The sequence below is a fragment of the Syngnathus leptorhynchus genome, chromosome 2, assembly GCF_054491065.1.
Source record: "Syngnathus leptorhynchus isolate UIUO chromosome 2, UIUO_Slep, whole genome shotgun sequence".
In the NCBI taxonomy this organism is placed as follows: Eukaryota; Metazoa; Chordata; class Actinopteri; order Syngnathiformes; family Syngnathidae; genus Syngnathus; species Syngnathus leptorhynchus.
In genome coordinates this window covers 9,379,862-9,400,985 of record NC_141196.1, presented here as the reverse complement: position 1 = coordinate 9,400,985, position 21,124 = coordinate 9,379,862, and the positions used below count along the sequence as shown (strand labels likewise).

The following is a 21,124-nucleotide window of genomic DNA, read 5'->3' as shown; positions in this document are numbered from 1 at the left end:
GACGACTTGTTAATATGTCACAGCATATCAAAGCCATCCCCTGATAACATGTCAGAGAAGCCTTGGCACCTGTGAGCAGAATAAGGGATGTCATTAGAACAATCTACTTATATAGTTTTCTCGGAAAAAAATATGATTGAAGTCACATTTCTTTTCAAGATTTTACCTTTTATCTTTTTGGAATGAAAAAATAATGTTATCTTGGGAGAGGCTGAGAAATGGCAACACAGCTACATGCAAATTTACTGTATATGGATACTTATGAATGTATACATTATATAATTGAATATAGATTTTTTTTTTGTGTGTGAACACACGTAATGGGAATTTATTTAAAGCACAGAATGTTAAAGTGGCAATACTATTTTTCAAAAGTAGCGCAGGGCCTGGACAGTGGGTGCCGTTGAGCCCTGAGCAGGATTAATGGCCTCTATTGCCTCTCTAAGTTTAAACCCTTTTACAGCCGCGCACGCTTTGGACGCTCTTGTTCTGTCAGGTTGCACAGTGTTGGCCCTTTATAGTGGAGCTTCCTGCTTGTCAGCACGTTTGCCCAAGTTTCTCTCATTTGGGAATTCTTTGTGCTCCGACTATGCAAATTTCTCATGGAGAGCTAATGCATTTGCGATGCACAGGGATCATATCAGCAGACAAGCTACTGATGTGAGGGCATGATCACAAACTAGCACACAACCAGATGGTCTATGCGGATTGCATACTTTCAATCACACGGAGAAACACGCCGCAATATACCTACAGCATAATAGGTTATGCAGTATATACTGTAAATAATAGGCTTCTTATCACACCGTGATAAAAAGACCATCCAGGGGGAAGTAAATGTATTCCTCCATGCTCATAATATTTTATAAAGCACCAAATAACTTTGTCCTGAAACACCCGCTATGTATTTCAAAATTAGCCAACACAGTAAGAAAAAACTGTTTGAGGTAATTTTCCCTTTCCCGCTGAATAAGCTGTTTATAAATCACATGTGCTTTCAAACCTGTGAAATTGATAACGAGAAAAGCGACCACTCTCAGGCGTAGCCGCGGTATCCATTTGTATTCAAAGGCACCGAGTGCTTTCAGCTGAGAGAAACAGATGCACAGTCGCTGAAGAGGCGACCTGGCTCGCCGCAGAGGTGAGCTGCCAGCAACAACAAGCAAACAAGGCTCGTGGTCATCACGAACGGTCAAAGGTTGGCTAATTACGCCATGCTTGTTCATCTGGTGGACAATCACGGAACCGGCTTAACAACACGGACTCCCGCAGCTCGCATGCTAAGTGATGGCAGACGGGTTGCGTGACTATGGACAAGCATAAAAAAAGTGTCTGCCAAGGGGAAAAAAATGGTGATAGGAGGAAGTGGTGAAAATTTCGTGCGCAAAAAAGCGAGGGTGAGACGGAAAGCAAGGGAAGGTGTGAGAAAACGGGGGGGAGGAGGACGAGGGGGGGGTGGGGGTCAGTGGAGACACCGAGATGGGCGGAGGAAGAGGGAATCTAAGGGGGAGGTGGGCTGAACTGGGCCCCCGGTGCTCAGCTGTCGGTGCTTCCTCTGCAGGTGGGAACCGAGCAGTGCCAAGTCGCTCTCTTCCACTCACTCACACAGACACCCATGCATGGCTCTATAATGGATGCTTTACACCGGTGCCAGAGAGAGAGTGAGAGAAATGCTGTGACGAGAACGAAAATGCTTTCGGAAGCGGCCAGAGAAGGTAAAGAAAATGCCTTTGAGATTAGGGGAAATTGTTAGACGGAAAGACAGCCAGACATCTCCATCAAGACATTAGAGCGGGCAAGACAGGAAACAGACGAGACCCTGTGCTCTGTAATATGATGACGCTATTGCTTTAATTGATCAGAATCCTAACAGGATCAAAGTATGCTGGGGCACAGCCTGGAGCCTCAGCCACCTTCTCCACGACTGTCACTGTCCATTAGGATGTGTACGAATACGCTCTTGACAATAATTCATCAAAGAGGATTCGTGGATAGCATCCACCTGAGCTGATGACTTAGCCAAAACCTTCGCTGGGGAACTGCGACCCATCAAGAGACGACATTGTCTGTCGTCCCCTCGTTCATCAGGCGCGATTAAAATTCCAAAAGCAATCTCAGTGCTACATCACCAGATGGCTCTTCTCGTATTGTCTAGGAGAATATTGCTGAGGCAGCCTGTGTGGGCCACATGTTGCGCGAGCTGCCAAAGCCCGTTGCTAGAGGTACGATGCCACTTCAAAAGTCCAAATCCCCAAAGGTTCTATATCGCTCAGACTTTAACATGGAAATAAAACTTGGGAAAATATGTCAGGAAAATGCACACGACCAAGTGTCAGTATAATGTAAAATGTACTCGATGCACTTGAACCATTCAAGGGTGAAAGTATCCTTCACAGTGATTTAGGACGTTAGTCAACCCATTAGCAAACAGCTATTGTTAATTAATATTATTGAGTTAATAAATAAGTTTCAACCTGTTGTGCATCGTGAATAAAATTTTGTATGTTTGGGCATACGGATGGTCTGAGGAAGTTAACATCTTTTTTTCACAGAATCGTACAAATTCCACTCTGAACATATTGATGAATCACACAATTGAGGTTTGGTTTAAAAAGGTCCAATAAGTGTACGATTAATATTGGTTCTGTTTGTAAAGGTCCAATAACTGTACAATCAATAATGGTTCTGTAATAGCAGCACTTTGAAACACCCACCATTCATTTTACTGAATCCAATTATGACCATTTGACTCTGTAATATTGTATTTAGAATTCAATAATAGCAATGAGAATTTTCTTCATTTTTTTTTTAAACGAAGGAAGTTGGAAGTTAATCACTGTCAGGTATGTGTAACGATCTTTGATTAGATTCAATTTTGTTTCATGCAAACCCGCCTCTTTGACAGTTCCACTGGATATGCATTATTACCCCCCCCCCCCCCCCCCGCTACTTTGAGTTAGTTTTCGACTTTTTAGCACCTATAACTCCATGTTTTATAGGTTCAAGCACCTGCGGCAAGTGGAGACAGACTGATGGCTGGACCAGCAGAATAAACTGCTCACACTGTTTTTGGGCACTTTGTCAGTTTTTCATTCCTCCGCTGGCTGGCGTTCGCTAAAGCTGCCTCCCTCTGATGGACAGCCAGAGCGGAGCCATCTTTTTACTACATATCATTAATTCCGCAAGTCCGCATTGTTATGTGCTTGTCAATTGGTAGGGTTACATGGGAAAAATAGTACAGAAGTAATCTGTATGAAACTATGTACCAAGAAAGAACCTGTGACATTTTCATGGCGATTAAGATGAATGTGGGGTTCCATTCATATTTCTCACTTTTGTTAACCTTGTGATATTTTTCTGACATTTTTGCCAAATTCTCATTGAATAATGCATGACTCTTAATGAGTCTGCTCTGGTGTTTCTGAGCTGCGCTTGCATGTTCTCCATGTGTGGACTCCCTCCGGATAATCCTGCTTCATGCCGCTGTCTAAAACATGCATGTTAAGATAATTAAACACTCGGAAAAGTTCGTTGGGGAAAATATGTGTGTGAAATTACCAGACTGCATCTGCATAGTGAAGAATATATTTTTAGGTAGACAACAATGCTCTTCCTGAAGTCCCTTTCATTGCAAGTTTGACCATAAATGCAGCAAGGCTAACTCATGAAGCGCTCAGCTTCTTTACAAAATGGCAGCCACGATATTGGCAGACTTCAAGCAGACGTAGCCAACATAAACACAATAATACCAGCTACATGAGATGCCCCCCCCCCCGTCCGTTTAATTATCACGCTTGTCAATTCAAGTAGGATGATAGCGCACATGACAAGGCGAGCCCCCGTTCTCTCATCTTTCGTACCTGTTTTCACACCCTGATATGCACAGACACCCTTTCAGCAAACAGGCAAATCAAAAAGCACCAAACACCCAGATAACTTTACACTTTCGAGGTGCCGAGCCCTTTTGACAGCTCAGAAATGGTTTCTATTCATTTTTTGACAATTGTTCAGAGTTTTCCCTCCACCACATTGAATTTGCACAACAATAGCTGCCACAGGCATGTGTCTGTATGCGCTGGCTATCTTTCCCCTTCCAACTTGGAGCAAAGCTGCCTTTATTTGCTCTTAAAAGTCTGCTGTCAATGTCTGGCTGCTCCATGAACGTTACCTGCAATATATGCAGCCAGGTCCACATGTGGATGGATGACCACCTTGAGAGTGAGGACATTATGGAGGTGTTCAGTCCACAAGGGAAAGTTCCTAGGGGGTTCTCACTTCAAAGAGCAAATTCACACGTGCAATTTTCAAAGGTCATGGGGAGCTGTAATAGTAAAGGTAAGGCAGAGCTATAGCACAACATTTCCACATCCTTTATCAATATATCTTACTGGCCTCCTTTGCCAGTTGGGTCATTTGGGGCAGCATTCATAGATTGCTATTTCATGATACAGCCATGAATGAATAAAGGCAAAAATGTTTTCAATAAATTCAGGACAATTTATTTTGACAATCCAGGTCCTTAATAGTATTAAAATGCTGCCTAAAATCTGTACTCTCAAGAAAGTTTCAATTATGAATTTGACCATGACACTGATAACATCAATCATTTTCGAATGACTTCTAACCTGAGCTTGACAGGCAACACGGAAGCGATTCCTTTCAATGCAGACATCGACTGGGTGCTCATGGCAATGAATGCGGACTTTAAATCCAGCAAAGATATCAGCGTGATTTACAGACAAAGATTGATTTGAGGTGCAATAACATTGTTGTGGGTCTTATTCCTGCCATGTACATGTCTGTGATTTAAATACATGCCATGAAGAATGCAGTAGTCTCCGACATGGATGTGCGCCGTTAAATCACACGTAAAGCCCGAAAGGGACGTCTCTTCATGCTCCCCGTGAACTCATACCGCTGGTATTCATTACAATTCTATTACACCTTGAAATATTGTCCTCTCAGCGTAGAATTTCAAGCATTGTAAGCAGAGACATTAGTAGTAACAAGGGTAATAAATAGCAACATAATACTGGGAAGCCCATGCTGCAGATGCAAAGCAGTAGGATAAACTTTCACAATGGCTGCATTGTTACATTAGTAAAGAAGTAACAATTAGCCAAAATGTAAAAAAAAAACAAAAAAGACTTCTACAGTGATTAAATTACTAAAAGCTGTCAGCTTGACAGTTTTTATTACACAAATGCTCATTGCTTCCAAAAGTGACAGCGATAACACGTTTGGATTAATAAGACAACTGTTCTGATTAAGGTGGGAGAAAATGCTTGCATTTGGAAAATTAGGCCACAGGACTTGTTATAGAATTGAGTCAAATATGTTTTCAGTATTTGGATAGTATAAGGAGCGTAATTACTCTCAAACGACCAAGACGAGATACTATTAATAAAAGTTGGACTGGAGCAAGAGTAAATCAATAAAATATTTTTTAGAATATAGTAATTGAAAATGTGTCAATTTTATCCCATGAAGAGCAGCCATTGTACGGTAAACGGTTCCAAAGGTGACTTCATTTGACAAAACCACATTACCAGTGTACCAGTAATGATTGCAGTATAAATTATGCATTCTTAGCACAAGAGGCATGAACGTGTGTCAGTCATTTCATCACACTTAAGTCACCCTTTCTGAAGCCTGCATGTTTCCAAGCTAATCAGCGCAGCCAAACTATATTGTCATACATCACTTGTACATTAAGTCACATCCTTTGCAATGTGCATTAATCAGACGGACTCTAGATACTATAAAGAAGCCATTAAAGTAATAGCAGCTCATGTTTTATAAATTTCAGTGTGTCTCATCCTGTTTTTAAAAAAATAAATAAAAGCATTTATGCTATTGTTCACACGCATTAGAAAAAATGTCACACTTTCCTGACAACAAAGCTTTTTCATCTCTTAGGGATTCTTACAGTTTGCTAAGTGCTGTCTTGCATTTCAAAAGACACAGCACGTGTTGCACAAGTGCAATAAAGCCAGAGCATTTATGGCGCCCAATAACCCAGAAGTCTTAATAAAAATGAAAGCTGACATTGGCATGAAGGATCCTCCACACTAGCTGTCTTTAATTTCTAAGATGTTCCATTAAAACAGGAGCACTTCCTCACAAGCAGAGCTTTTATCCTGATTGCTTACAAGAAGAGAGAGGGGGGCAAACAACGACCTTCAGTGCTTCTGCAACCCAGTCCCTCCAGCCTGTGTGGACACGTGCAGAGTATCAATACAGTATCAATCAAAGAGTTATCTAGCCTTTCTATGATGGATAGAGGTTGATGCTTCTCAGCAAACATCATCATTGTGTGAATGCGAGCGAGAAGCTCCCTAGTGAAAAAAACGAGGCAAAGTCTACATGTGCACGGGTCTTAACCTTTGTTACTATAACCCCAAATTGTGAAAAATCCAATCAGGGTCGCTTTCATATGTGGTTCTAGATCAGATGCATATCGATTCTTTTTTTTTTGCAATGCGACCGCAATCTGAACGGCCAGACCTAGAAGTAATCACGGCGAGGAGACAGACTAAGCTCGGGAAGGCAATTGACTGTTTAATTTTCCATGGATCTACAAAGTTTTTATTGGTAACAGTATTGACCTTGTTTCACTTTAATCTAACCCCACTTGCAACATGAGGCATGGCGTGGACATTTGTGGTGACAGACACGTAGGTACATTTATTATTACCCAAGGCAATTATTTTTTGTCTCTTTTTGAAAATTTCTTTTTATTTCGTTCTGAATGTTTATCTGTATTTTTTTTTTAATATCTATTAGCATTTTTTTAAATTAATCAAAGGGTTACACTTACACTTATCTCTATTCTACAGGAATCTGATATATTTGAAATCTATTCTCCTCATAACTTAAGTAAAACTGAAGTGTAAAAAAATGTATATCATATATTGCATTTATAATTCACTAAAGAATAAAATCTCGTGTTTTTGGTGATCTGCTCATTAGCAGAAAAAAACCGTGCAAAACATCCCAATTATAATTAGGAGCTGGAGGAAAAAGGCACATTTGCATGTTCAATTAGTGCCAGCGCGATGCCAGATAGATAATCCTCAAGACTGGCTAACGTCCTTGCATCTGAACTTCTTCAGCTGCCATTTTGTTTTGAAGCTGAAGAAGAAAATGAAAGGGACGTCACATAGACCCCCCTCTGTGGGAACACAACTGTTGATCTACATTTAATAAGCTGGTCAAAACCGCTCTCCTGCCGAGGGAGGTTGAGCTTTTAATGACCGTTTCTGCTTTCTGAGTCTCAGACTTAAAGCTTGATTGTTTGGCGCACAACAAACAGGTCGGCTATCTTATTATTGGCGAAACGCTGCACATCCCGCCGACTATTGCGGGAATAGAAGGCGCTAGGGACACATAGCGAGGAAGCGTGAGGCCCCAGCATGCTTTTACTGGCTGTGAAGCCAGGGAGACAGATGGGTGCAGTGAAGAGGGGATTAGATGGGAGCGGCAGGGCAGGAACCCGGGTGTATAAAAAAAAATAAAAAAAAGTAGCCCTCACGAGAGGATGACCAGGCCAGCCTTCATGCGGGCCAAAAGGGGAGGTGAAGGAGGCTTGTGATGGATGTACCCTCTGACTGGAGCCATTGGCACACCCACATGGAGACGCCACCAAGGCCAGGCCAGAGGAGCAGGCAATCAAAGAGAGGCCGGAGGGCTAGGATGATATAAGAGGATCCAGCTTATTAAATAGGCTTCAGGAGGTGCATGGAGCATCTCAACTAAGTTGTCATACTGGCACCAAAAGACTTTGTGTTACATAGAAAGAACAATCTGCAAGCAGCCATGACAGGCCGTGTTCAGTGCCAGTGGGATTACTGTCATTAGAAGCATGCAAACAGACACACAACACACTCACGTACATGCACATGTGCACACACCAGGGAGATTCAACACAATGTGTCATCCCTGATTTACCTCTCTAACCTGGGCCTCATTATCCTGCATCTGAGCCACACAGGGAAGAAAGAGAAGGCGCGTGAGTACATACTGGCTATGGAGGAGTATCTCGTGCTGTCAGATTGGATCATATTCTATTAGAGCCCACTTCACTTTGGCAAAACTGCTTCCACAGTGGCACCTATAGCTCGCGTCGATGACAATTTGGACGCGGGTGAATATTTTAGGCAAAAATACGCCTCCGAAATGAAATTAGCCGAGGCCTCAGAAAAATCTCGTCATATTTCAGATCGGTGAGATTCTGAATGAATCACTTCACAAGCGTGTTTGATTTTCAGTCCGTTTTTGTGATGTCACCAAAAAACTGTCCGGATGGCAAAGATGAAAAAATTAAAAAACGTGACAACGGTAAAAATGACCTAATAGCATTTTACATCTTACGCAGTGTTTTTTGGAGGAGCTAGGAACCATCAAACAGCTAATTACGCTCCTGGTGATGAAACTTTGACGACAGTGTCAAATTCAGTTAAATAGCCTTCGATTAGCTTGTAACTGTTGTATGTCTCATTTGAACACATCACCGGTCCATTTTTATGCTCGTGACAGTTGACTCTCCACGAGTTATTTCTCTTTTTATTATTTGCCCACTCAAAAAAAAAAAAAGGTTTCAGAGAGGAAAGCATTTTTTTCCCCATTGCGTCTCCTGCTCGAATTTCCATTTCCGTTCGGAACTCAATACAATATTTCCTTCGAATGAGCAGCAGACTGCAAACATGTATAAGAAATCGTTACACAAATCCATTACAGGGGGCCTACCTAAAAGCAGGTGTGCTCATGCCATTGTATAATTTATTTGATTATGGATTTTCACTTCAGCTCCACGGCTGCTCTCCAGATGCCTTCTATTCTTGTTTACCGGGTTGTCTTGGAAACAAGAACATCCTGTCAATTACGGCTACAGTAAGACAATATGATGGGATTAAAAATATGAGTAAAATTTAGAGGAAGCAGAGGTTTAATTTTAATTAATCCACGAAGAAATTTGGTGTAATTACAGGGATCAATGCTGTGTTCAAACTGACTTCCACTCAATAGATTGCAGCAAGTCCCGGCTTTCTATTTCTAACTACCAGGTACCTTTTGAGTTTTTACCGGCGTTTTTTTCCCATCAGTGTCACATACAGCACCATTCAGGGTGGAAAACAAACTCGGTAATATCCCATTTACTGGGAGGCAGGAGATGGTTTCACTGGCAGTATAATAACAGGCTACATGAAGCGTAGCATTATAGAGTAGGAATAAAAGCAGCTTCATTGGTAAAAATTGAATCCAAAAGCAGTCCTCGCCCATCTCATGAAATTGATGCAATTAATAATATTTTAATGCAAATTGGAGTGTAGCAAACACATCACCAATTCTTAGCATTTTGGGGGAAATAAAAGGACAGTTTTTACACGCATTTAAAAAAAAGAAAAAAAAAAAAGATTCAACCCTAGCAAAATGAAAAATTTTTTTTTAATGCAATCTACTATCTCCCACAAACAGTTTGAGTATCTTATTCTGCCAACCATGCGTGTCCAAAGTACCTTGTTAGGGGCTGCTTTACAAGCTGAGTAAATGTGTGTATGGATGTCAAATGTGAAGATTTCTCATTTAGAATATTAACCAGCAAATAAACATCGCTTTTCAACAGAATGGCTGCAATACAACTACGTCAACAGGATGAGTAAATATGTGAGTGAAGGTAATAATTCAAGGTTAAGAATGATGCAGTTACTGCGTGGCTCTGCAGGGTGGAGCAGGAATTTGACATTCACGGATGGATCCCACAGCGGTGGCTCGTTAAAGTAAGCCCGAGCCAGAATTTACTTCTTAATTCAATGATGCATCAGGGAAGTATGTCTATGAGGCATGCTTACTGCAAGTACAGGTTAAGCACACATGCTGCACTTACTATAAAAGACATAGCCAACGAGAGTAGTATATCATTATGAGACAGCATTAAGGAAGCCTGAGGAAGAACATTCACTATAAAGAGAAGAGTGGGGCGTGTGTGTGTGTGTGTGTGTGTGTGTGTGTGTGTGTGTGTGTCTGTATGTGTGTGTCATTTAGCAGGACTGAATGGCTCTTCCAAAGTGCATCATGTTGTTAATCTTGTTCACATCCCAAAAAAAATTATACCCGCAGGTTCATTTCTGACATCCAAAAGCAGGCAGGAGGGTGGGTACAAGCAAAAGCAGCAAAGCATCACAAGACCCACATGTGGAATTTCCCCCGTGGTATTGAACAACAGAATAATTGAAATGCAAACACCTGCTCCATACAGCATTTGTCATGCTGTAATTTCCATTACTCAATGACTGCCACTCTGGCTTTGCCAGATTCTAATACCAAGCAGCCCACCAGCAGGTAACAGCTGCACCCCCCTACCAACTATCACCAGCCCAATTTTGACAGCACCATATGTACCTTCAGAGTGGTGGGAAAGGGTTAACAGGCTGACGCAGGAAGCTCCAATGCCAGAACCAAACACGGTGATGCGGTTGGAGTCTCCTCCAAAGAAGCCGATGTTCTCACTGATCCACCTTAAAGCCTGGATCTGATCCAGCAGCCCGTAGTTCCCTTTAGCTGCCTGGTCCCCGGTACTGAGGAAGCCTGAAACACATGCAGAGAAAGAGATTTCAAACGCATACACTGTAGAGACCATGTTAAACTTTTATACTGAGTGCTTAAATAGGCTTTTGAATAAAGTAGGATGTTTGGGATCTGCAAAAAATATGGTCTGAGGACCAACATTAGGTACAATGTGGAGTCACTCCTCCTACTTTGACTTTAACCTCCACCATTGCTAAATTTCAGCAACTCCGTCAACTACACATACTAATATTAGCATACCTTAGTTCTTATTTGTGTAGTACTGCATTCAAAGTCTCACATCTCATCTCATCTCAAATTAAAGTAAAGAGGTGACTTAAAAATTGTAAATCCTCTTTACCCATTGAAATAAATAGAAATGCCATTTAACTAAGCTCTGATTTTAACACTAGCTGGCCGATTCATCACTTTGTAGGATAAGCGGTTCAGAGAATGGATGAATGGATTTAGCATGAGGTGATCAGGCATTTATTTGGGTTCACCGTCATAATGGCCCTCCAAAGGAGACTATCATTGCAATGTGCCCCGTGAAAGAAATTAGACACCCCTGTGTCGTTATACTCTCGTACGTCTTGTGTATGAGCATGTATCATCAACGTGAAAGGTTACATATCTGCTAACCGTCACGCCAGTTGACAGCTGCGATGAAATCATGACTTATTCGATAACAAGGTTGTTGGTAAAATAGGAATGTGTGAGGACCCCATGCCATCTAGCATCTTATGGGAAATCAATGTCATGTCACCCTGGGTGAACACCCATCATCTGATGTATCGATCAGTCCATATGATAATCTTATGGATCACTAGGAAAAAAGAAGCAATGGTCATATGTTAAAGCCACAACAAGGGCATCCGTTATCTTCATTTTAAGTTCATTTTGAGAATTCCTCACTCGATAACATTCCCAGCAGGTTCTATCCACAGACTTTCCCAGAGCGTCACGTGCTCAACAATGTTTGATTTGGACAGTGACTCTCTCTTGGGCCCATCAGACCTCATACAGAATTATTTCACCACCCCGTCCCAGCGGCTCTCATGGGCCCGAGCCCTGCTGAATGATGGATAATCGAGAGCTAAGGGAGACGTTCAAAGGCAGGCACACCCCAAAGTCCCGACGGTGGTCTCAATGTCCATCAAGCCAGAGAACATGCATGTGAGGCGACAACTCTGAGACGTGTGGACACAAAGACGCACCCCTCCCTCCAAGGACTGCTAAACACATCATAGGCAGTGAATGTGGCGGTGGGTTGCATACCCTTCAGCGTTTCTCAGCTTTGTTTCTATTTCATGGTCAATGCCTCTATGTAATGATGACTGTTTTTAAGCCCTGTGGGATGAAAGGAATGTGCTTTGAAGGCATCACTTGCTCAGAAAAAGAATACAAATCTGTGTTCGTGACCTCGGTCACACAGAGCCATGATCACGTTGGATAAACACAGATTAGAAAGCATCTGCTCTGGACTCATTAGCTGTTTACGATTTGGTCAGAGTATTTGTCCTAATGACTTTCTACCTTTCCTCCACCATGATAGACAGCCTGCCCTGCTTTCAAAATCACACCTCCCATGTCCTCGCACGCCTGACGGCCGCGACTGAGTGGCATCGGAAAGGACGATCCTCATCATGGATACGGTGAGGAGGAAGTGGTGCGGGCAGCAAAGCAGGAGACAAATGGATCAACAGATGGTCTCCTTCAGACGCATCCCTGAGGATGACAGAGCAGCGTGGCACATGCAGAGAAAGGGAGGGAGCGCCAAGGAGACAGGCAGAGGGATAGAAAAAGACAGGAGGGAGAAGGGGATGACTCCATCTGAAGAGCTTTTTATTCACCTCTCTCACTGTCCTCTTTTCATACCATCAGCACGAAAGGACAACAGACTTGTACTACCTTCTCTTGAGTGAGACTGGTATATTTTGCTGAGAATTCAACTTATTTAGGTTACCGTGTGTCCGTCAGCTTAGGGAATACATCAGATGGACTTTGGCATTGAGACATACTCTCTGCGAAATATATTAATCAATAGGTGGTGTGGACGGAAATTTTAGGGAGCGCTCACACTTTGGAGGCACTTTGATCGTATTGTCCGTTGGTGCGATTACCCCTCCTACTGTTGCTCACTGATCCACATGCACACTGCCTGCTGAACTCATTCATGCTTCAGTGTGCTTATGTATCATTACTACTTGATAAATCATTGGATCTTTCTCGGCTTCTCGTCTTAACTCAAGTTGCTCTGTCTCCATAGTGGCGACTATTACAAACTCTCAGGATTAGCAGTCACATCATTTACAGAATATAACAAGGCTCTAGGGTGCAACCAATTTGGTCACACGTGCGCCATGATTTCTCACTGGTGGGACTAAAAAACAATAAAAGGTTGCAGTGGTAGGACCAGGGCGAGGGATTGTTACCAGTCAATATTGCTTAAAACGATAGGAAGCTATTTTTTAAACACTGACACTTTGATGTTCAGAATCATGGGGAGTTGGTGCCTGTCTACTGTGGTCTTCTGGCAAAAGGTAGACTCAACCCTGGACTGGTTGCCAGTTAATATACTACTAGGACACATATTAGTGACACATACCATACAACCAGATTATGCTCAAATTCATACTCTCAATGAGCAGAGACTCAACCGGTAAGAGAAGCAATCTTGTTATATGACATAAGCAGGTTGGCCACCTGTGCATGTGACACCTGTCACACAAATTCCTCATTGCTAGTCTTAGCAATGCATCAAGATTTGTGCAAACAATTTACAGAGTGTAATTTTTGATTTTGTTTGTGAACTAACCAAGGTTAAAAATAGCATTTATTTGATGAACTTGTTGTGAAGGAACTGGATGAACTACGGGAGAGATAGAATATGTTTCAGACCCTCCTAAATGACCTCACAGCTGTGCCTCAACGCTCCAAAATCTTGTAGAATCTACCCAGAATCTGTTAAAGCTGCAAAAGTGGAGGTCAACACCATACCTGCACTGTGAAACCTGTAAGTGTAGAACCCATGTACTCCAAGAATTTCAAGCAAATATATTCTCTGGAATGACATTTCAAAATGAAAAGAATTAGCTACTACAATCCTGCCGTAACTTCAAAACAAAAGGGCATTAGAGGATGACAAAATATGATCAATCAGAAATGTATATCCATCTGGCAGGATAAGCTCCGTCCAATGGTCTATTGAGTGGGGACTCTTTGTCTCACCAGCCTGGTGCTACTGGATTTATGAATATTTATAAATACATGCGAGCATCAATGTAGAGAGGTGGAAATCCACTATCTGACACAACAGGACAAGCTGCAGGCACTATTGTAAAAATAATTATTGCTTAACTTCTGGCGATGCTTTGATTGGAAAAGTGACAGCGAATATTTTCTCTCGAAAGCAATTAAGATAGCAGCACAGTTGTTTTGATTCTTGGCTAGACTGTACATCCTTAAAAATTATGGCTTAAAAACAAACCAATTTGGGTTAAAAATTGGACCGTGGTTGGGTCACTTTGACCTGATTTACTGGATTGTTTTGGGCAAAACAACCCAAATACAAAGTTGGGTCAAATTGTCATTCTTTAACTATGTTGTAAAGGCCCATAAACATCTTCTGAAGCTTTCAAGAAAAAGTGTGGTTTACCTCTTCATTACCAGTTTGGGTGATACCACCACCACATAAAGGTGCCAGTGATTCCAAAGAGGATGATAACCACAAAAGGTATGTGCTACATGCGTCTACCCAGGATGCTTCAGTACTGTAGAATAACCACCCGTGAAAAACTGTGCAAGGCGGCACTGTGATGCACTGGTGAGCACATCCGCCTCTCCGGCCCTCCCTGTGTGGAGTTTGCATGTTCTCCCCGTGCCTGCGTGGGTTTTCTCCAGGTACTTCGGTTTCCTCCCGCTTGAGCACTCCACATTGCCCGTAAATGTGAGCGCGGGTGCGAATGGTTGTTCATCTCTGTGTGCCCTGTGATTGGCTGGCAACCAGTTCACGGTCCCTCGCCTGCTGCCCCATGACTGCTAGGATAGGCTCCAGCACGCCCGCAACCCCCATGGGGACAAGCGGCATGGATAATGGGTGAATAACTGTGGTGGACATTTTCTCTCTTCATATAAGTAACAGCTTACTAGTTAGTGTGGGCAAAAACCATGACAAAGCAACTGTGCCAATGATTCTTGTTAAACAACAAAACCAAACTTAGTCCTGCAGTTTCAGCTCAAACGGTTTTATAAAAAACACTTTTGTTTTGACATGGGAAAGGCACATGCCCTGAAGTTGAACTGCACTAGAAAGACGAATTCATACAAAAAAAACTTCATTTATGGCAGGCCTTGTTAATAATTGATGCCTAAGCCTAAAATTTATGTACAGTATGTAACAGAACCTCTTCTGTGGGCTTATCTTAGATGCATCCTTAAGGCCATAATCGTGAATAACTTGAAATGTCCTTACAATAACAAAACAAAGACGGCAGATTATGGAGTCCAACCTCCGTCAGATGGATCAGAGATTAGATTAGAGTTTCTTATTTACCGAAAACAAACATCACAGATCAACATAAGTCTCTCTGGTTTCAGTCTCAGCATGTCGGAGCATGTCTGAACTGATAACAAGGTGATCTTGTGACGGGAGCTGCTCCATGGTATTTTCTTGCGGTGCCACGGTCACGGTCACGGATTGAGCCTTGATCTCAGCCTGAGAAGCAGAGCTGAGCTTTGACCAGGTCTCCGCACACACCTGTCACGTTGCATGGTGCTTGTCGGGAAAGAACCGTGTATACAGTTTCACGTGCACGGTGAGGGTCGATCAAGGTAGGGAGTGTGGACAAGCTCAAGCATCAGCGTGGAGCAATGCAGCTGATGCCACTGGCGTATCAAATGTAGCAGCTTTCCGTTTGATTTCATCACCGAGAAATGTTTATTTTTCCAAGCGTGCTGCCACATAATGTATTTTGTCCTGTGATCTTTTATCAATAACCCAGCGCCACTATCTCAATATAAACACGATATCTCTTTCTTCCTACGGGGCTGTGGCAGTGATTTCCTTTACCCTTTCCTCACCACATACATATTGCTCTATTGATTATGATTTAAAAGTCTGTTTCCATATGGCGGGCTATAACTCAGGCCAGAGCGGAAAGAGGTGACGATAATGATCGCCCCGACCCTGGACATCTCTCTTAGCTCGATCTCCCGGATAATGGAATGTGTGTGAAGTAATGGCGGAGGGTGAGGAGGGGGCAAAGAAGGGTGAGGAGGAGGGCAAAACTATGCTATTGAGCTGTAGAGCGAGCTTACACGAGGACAGATGGAGGGAAGTGATAGGGAGGAGGACAGTGAAATAGAAGAGGAGGTTGGGGGAAGACAGTGATGATGTAAAGGAAGGCAAGTTTTGTCGCTTTTAGTGTGATTCATTCCATTTTCCTTTGCCTTTCTGCTTCTCATCCTCCATCTCTTTGGGGGTGCTGGCTAACAAGGCGGTCTCTGTCCCAACTCTTCCTTGGTACTTCCCCTCCCCGTCTCCCTTTTGCACTTTCCCTCTATCTGTTCCCCCTTCTCCTCTCTGGGGAAATAAAGGCCCACACAGTCGCAGCCTTGACAGCCTCCCTTAAGAATCCTGCACTACAAAAGAGTCCCAACTTCCCCCCCAGCCAGGCCCGAGCTGAATGGGAGCCTCTGGGGTGTGGATGGGAAGCAGATGAGGGAAGGGGCCACATAAAGGCTCTGTGTGTCAAGCTCACGACAAGCAAAATAAGAAATCCAGTAGCACATCATTCAAATAGAGAGTCATGCTTTCGGAACTCCCATCTTTTCATTTTAGGGGCTGTGAAGGTGAAGGAATTCTGAAAATACTGCGAGGGAGGGGCCTGAATGAAGGTGACTGCTACTCGGATCAGTTCCTGTTTACAGCTCGATGCCCAACGGCACGGCTGGAGTCAGATTGTAGTGATCAGAGAGCAAGGGAAGGAGAGAGAAGGGCATGCAAGCACAAGGAAGCCTCTTTATGGCTTCCTGAACACTGACGGCCATTTACATAACATCACAGTCTTTTTTTCTGCTAGAAGAGAAAGTCGTTGGAAAGAGGCAGCCGCATTATCTTATTACCACAGAAAAAGATTATAATTACATATGAATAGAATTTCTTAAAACTATATTTTACATTCTCAGAATGTTTCATCAAATTAAAGTGCAGACCAAAGAAGTGTCTGTCTTTACTGATATGATAATGCTCAGATTTGATTGACACGGTCGGATAGCCATTATAAGGCACTGTATACTCAACTCAGCTCAACTGTATTTGTAGAGAATTTTAAAACAACCACGGGTGCATACAAAGTGATGTTCATGGAGCTAAAATAAGTCATACAACAAACACAGTTAAAACAATAAATTGATAACAGAAACAATAAAAACATAACAAGTCTCATGATGGGTCAAAATTCTAGGAATAAAGATATTTTAAAGATGGGTAACGAGGGGGCTTTAGACAAAGAGTTGGACACGCAACAAAAAATGTCTAAATGATCCAATGATCAACGTGTTCTTCCCCTTAAAACGTAAACCCTTTGGTTTCTAAATGATCCATTTTGACTTGAGCGGCACTTGTCGCCCTCAATGGCTAAGCATCTTCTTACAAGCACTATCTCACGCTTTCTACACATCAATGCTTTGAGCACAGACAGTCAGTTGTCAAAGACAGTCAAATGCTTTTACATTGAAGACGATGAGGCATCTCACAGCTGGTGCGGAGGCGGGCCTGCACACTCCCGTCAAGGCAGAGAAAAAGACTGGTGGTGAAGAGGCACAACTGTGAGGTTAAGCAGCTCTTTGGTTCCACTCGGAAGAAAACAGCTCATTGGGAGACATTTCGCAATTTGCCCACTCCTTTTTGAAAGGGTTCTTATATTCCAGATCTTTTTTTTCCTTCTCACTGGAACAGAGCAACGATGCCTGTCGGTGTGTTTGTGTGTGTTTAAGTTCAAAAGCCAGGCATGAAAAATGTGCAAATCTGACCGATGAGGTTGGGTGGCGAGAAGGTTTAACACCATCGTGCACTCAGTGAGCACTAATTCACTGTGCTACTGCAGGGGAGATCAGAGCGAGGCTTATCAAAGCAAGTCAGAGAAGCAGCAATGGAGAGAAAAGTCATCATTTAGAAGATCTTCAAAGCCCAGCTTCTCCTCCCAACAGGTTGCTGCGCTTCCTTTTCGCAAAAAACACAATAAGCTTAGTATTGTGTGATCCTTATCGAAACTTAGCAAGTCGACTATACTACAGTTGAACTTCTGGTGCTGTAAAATCATCCCACATTTCTCCTTTGTAGTGCTCAATTGAAAAAAAAAACACTTCTAATGTAGATCAGTTGTAGATCAACATCCCTTTATGTGAACAATGTTTCCTCGCTATTTAGCATGCTACTTTGGAATTAGTCGTGTTATTTGCTAGTTCAAGATAAAAAGCTTGGCTACAGAAATGGGCACGGTGTGCTGGTTTTGATTTGTTTCCAAATTAGTTGCAGAGGATTTGCCTATTTATTCTGCACTTTGTTTAAAGACACCAACAACGCTGCTCTCAATGTAGCAGCACAAGGAAGAGTAAAAGGCCTTAAAAAAAATCCAGCAGAACCTTCCTACAGGTAAATGGAAGTCATAAAATGCAAATAAAATTCAACCATGTTAGGTTTCAAATTGTCACAGGAGTCTTTTATGAAATGAGGGATTTCTTTCTAAATATGCGGTATATTCTAGAGACCCATCCATCCAATCCATTTTCTATCTCGCTCAAGGTCACAGGTAAGTTGGAGTCCTTGGATAGCTAGCCAATTGTCCCCCACATAGCCACATATAGTACACCATATACAAAGCAACCTATGGACAGTTTTGAGTCTTCATTTTTAGGGAAAAACCTACGCAAACATGGTGAAAGCCTGCACAAGAGGTTCCGGTATAACACTCTTGAGTTTTGATTGACACTATAACAGTGGTATCAACTTTACTACATGTTGATTATAGAGGTGTCCCTCATATATCGGTTATGTCTGAGAAGAGACGCACAAGCCATTGCCTTTCATACCCATCGGACACCATGACCTCACTAATAAAGTACTAAAGAAGAATTACAACCTCTCTGACGGTGTCAACTAAAACTGTAAATTCACAAGCTTCGTAAAGATAGAATTAATGGCGCCTCTTCTGTGTTGGATTGATTACATCGTGTAGGTACATTTAATGAAAGGGTAAGCAAGTGTATACAATTTGAACAGGCCCAACAAAGAGCAAGGACTCTGTGTTTGTGTGTGAGATACTTTTTGGCCACTAAACTGCAGCCATCTGTGTATGTTGGTAAATGGGGGTGCCATTGTATAAGCGACCAGGATGGCATCCAACAATGTTTGTTTGCATTGGTGCATGTGTGTCACTATGGCAGGGAAAGGGGATGAGGGTGTGTATTCAAGGCAGCAAAGGGGGCATAGATATTAATCACGTGGACGAGCGTGGCTGTGTGCTGCTGGGCGTAGATGGATGGGGTGTGAGTACAGTGATGTCATCCTGACAAATGGACCGGCCATGTTGGCTGAGACGCGCACATCGCCTCTCATTTCAATTAGTTCTACACACGGCAACACACCAAGCACACAATGCACAGGTTACACGTGTGGAGAATATGTACACCGTAGCCATAAAGCGGGGTTGTGAATGTTTGGGAGATTGCTTTATATTATTTTCACTTTTTGTAGGGTTAGTTGTTCGTTTTAATTAGTTTCTGAAGCAGGTTTGTTAGTTTTTATTAGTGGTACTTTATTTTTGAAAATGCTTCCTCTTAGTTTAGTTTTTATTAGTTTTAGTAATTGGTTTTAGTTTTTTTTAATGAACGGAGTATTTGTCAAGTGCAAAATAATAAAAAAGGATAAGTCAGTATTGTTTCAAATGAAAACGGTCACAAAGTGTTGTGTAATAAAGTAAGTCTGTTTGACCTTTCTTCTATTTGGATGTAGTACATCAATACTGAATTAAATATATCTAAAACAAATGCTGAAAGCTCATGTATTGGCAAAGACGAAAACAGCTAGTTTTGCTTTCATGTAGTTTCGGTTATTTTTTCTTTAAAGCATTTTACGTATTTTTATTTTAATTATTCCCATCATTATTTATTTTATGTCATGAACAAAACGGTTTGTTTTTTTTCAATTTTATTTTTTCATTCGTTTTCATTAACTATGCTAACCTTGTCATTAACACCCACCTCAACTTTGGCTCCTTTAATCAATCCAACTAAACTGTGACAGCACTTTTGCTTTCACTCTGTTCAGCGACTCCCAGGTGACTGCTCCTATTGTTAAAAAAAAAAAAAAAATCTGTGTCTGCAGCCAGCAAAACCAAGAGGAAACTCTCAGTGTGTTTACAAACTAACAAGTGGCCAATGGCTGTGTCTTGCCACAATATCAATTTGATGAAGTACCAGAATGATGGCACAGGGAGTCGACATTTGAGCTGGCGGTAATAGCACGTATTTACTGTGAAATACGCGGCAAGATCTGTAGCCGCTATCACATTGAGTGCACACAAACCTGAGATTTAAAAAGGTCTGACCTCCTCGCTGGCTAGTTCCACAAAGCATGACACCATCAAATAACAGAGTTGCAGCGTCACCTACAAAAGATGCTTATACTCTCTTCCCAAAGGTCTGCTGCAACTAAGCGGAGGTGCTAAACCTCATTTCAAACCCTCGACTCTATCTTCTGAACTCTAACATCAGCCATCTTAAAACCACGTTGGACTTTCCTCCTCAGTGTCAATGTTAAAGTACCTCTCAATCAAAATCTGAACTTTCTAGAGTTCTACTTCCCTGTTCATTCTTCTCCAAATGACTGCTATGACCCTCTTCCTCTTCACTGTACAAAAGGATCAATTTAGGAGACGGCAGTACAGGCTGGGCAATTTGCGGCCGAACTTTGCTACGTCAGGGAAGACTGGAGCTTTCCTCTGGAGATTTGCTCAGGGTCTTTTGGGGCCTCAGCTCCACTTCCAATTGAGCGTTAATGGCGGCTATCTCCTCATCTTCCCGTGAAGCCATCAGGAGATTAATACCAACTCCGCAGGCTTGAGTATGTGGGGGCAGAAGCGTTTCATCCAACCGCATCTTTAATTAGGCTGCTCCACATCTGCATTTAGCACATTAAAATAGAAAGGAATACATATGTAGTAATGCAACCATTATAAATCAGAGTTACACGAAACTGTTAAGGAGTGGTGAAAGGAAATAGGACAAATATATCAGGGGAGGATGTCCAGGAATTAATAAACGTCAATTTGTTCTTGTTCCTGTGCTTTGGTTATACTCCTTTTTTTTGGGCTTACAACTTAACAGTTATTTTCAATAAACAGCGTGATAAAACGTTAACGCAAATGACTCCAGGCTCCTGATATTACTGTCTAGGCTGCGCCGTTGTTTTAGATTATTTTTGTATTGTTTTTTTTTTTTTTTAAAGTCCATTGAAAATCCAATACTGTCGTGCGCGTTGCTTTACATTACATAA

General features: G+C 42.1%; 1 protein-coding gene across 1 annotated transcript in view; it reads right to left on the bottom strand.

Moving 5' to 3' along the window:
* The window catches only part of LOC147060612 (neuroligin-3-like), a 322,266-nt gene that overhangs the window by 33,695 nt on the left and 267,447 nt on the right, over positions 1-21,124 (bottom strand). The window contains exon 9 of the mRNA XM_085905848.1: positions 10,402-10,587. Coding sequence (XP_085761974.1) covers positions 10,402-10,587 — 186 coding nt within the window. The remainder of the gene's footprint in view (positions 1-10,401; positions 10,588-21,124) is intronic.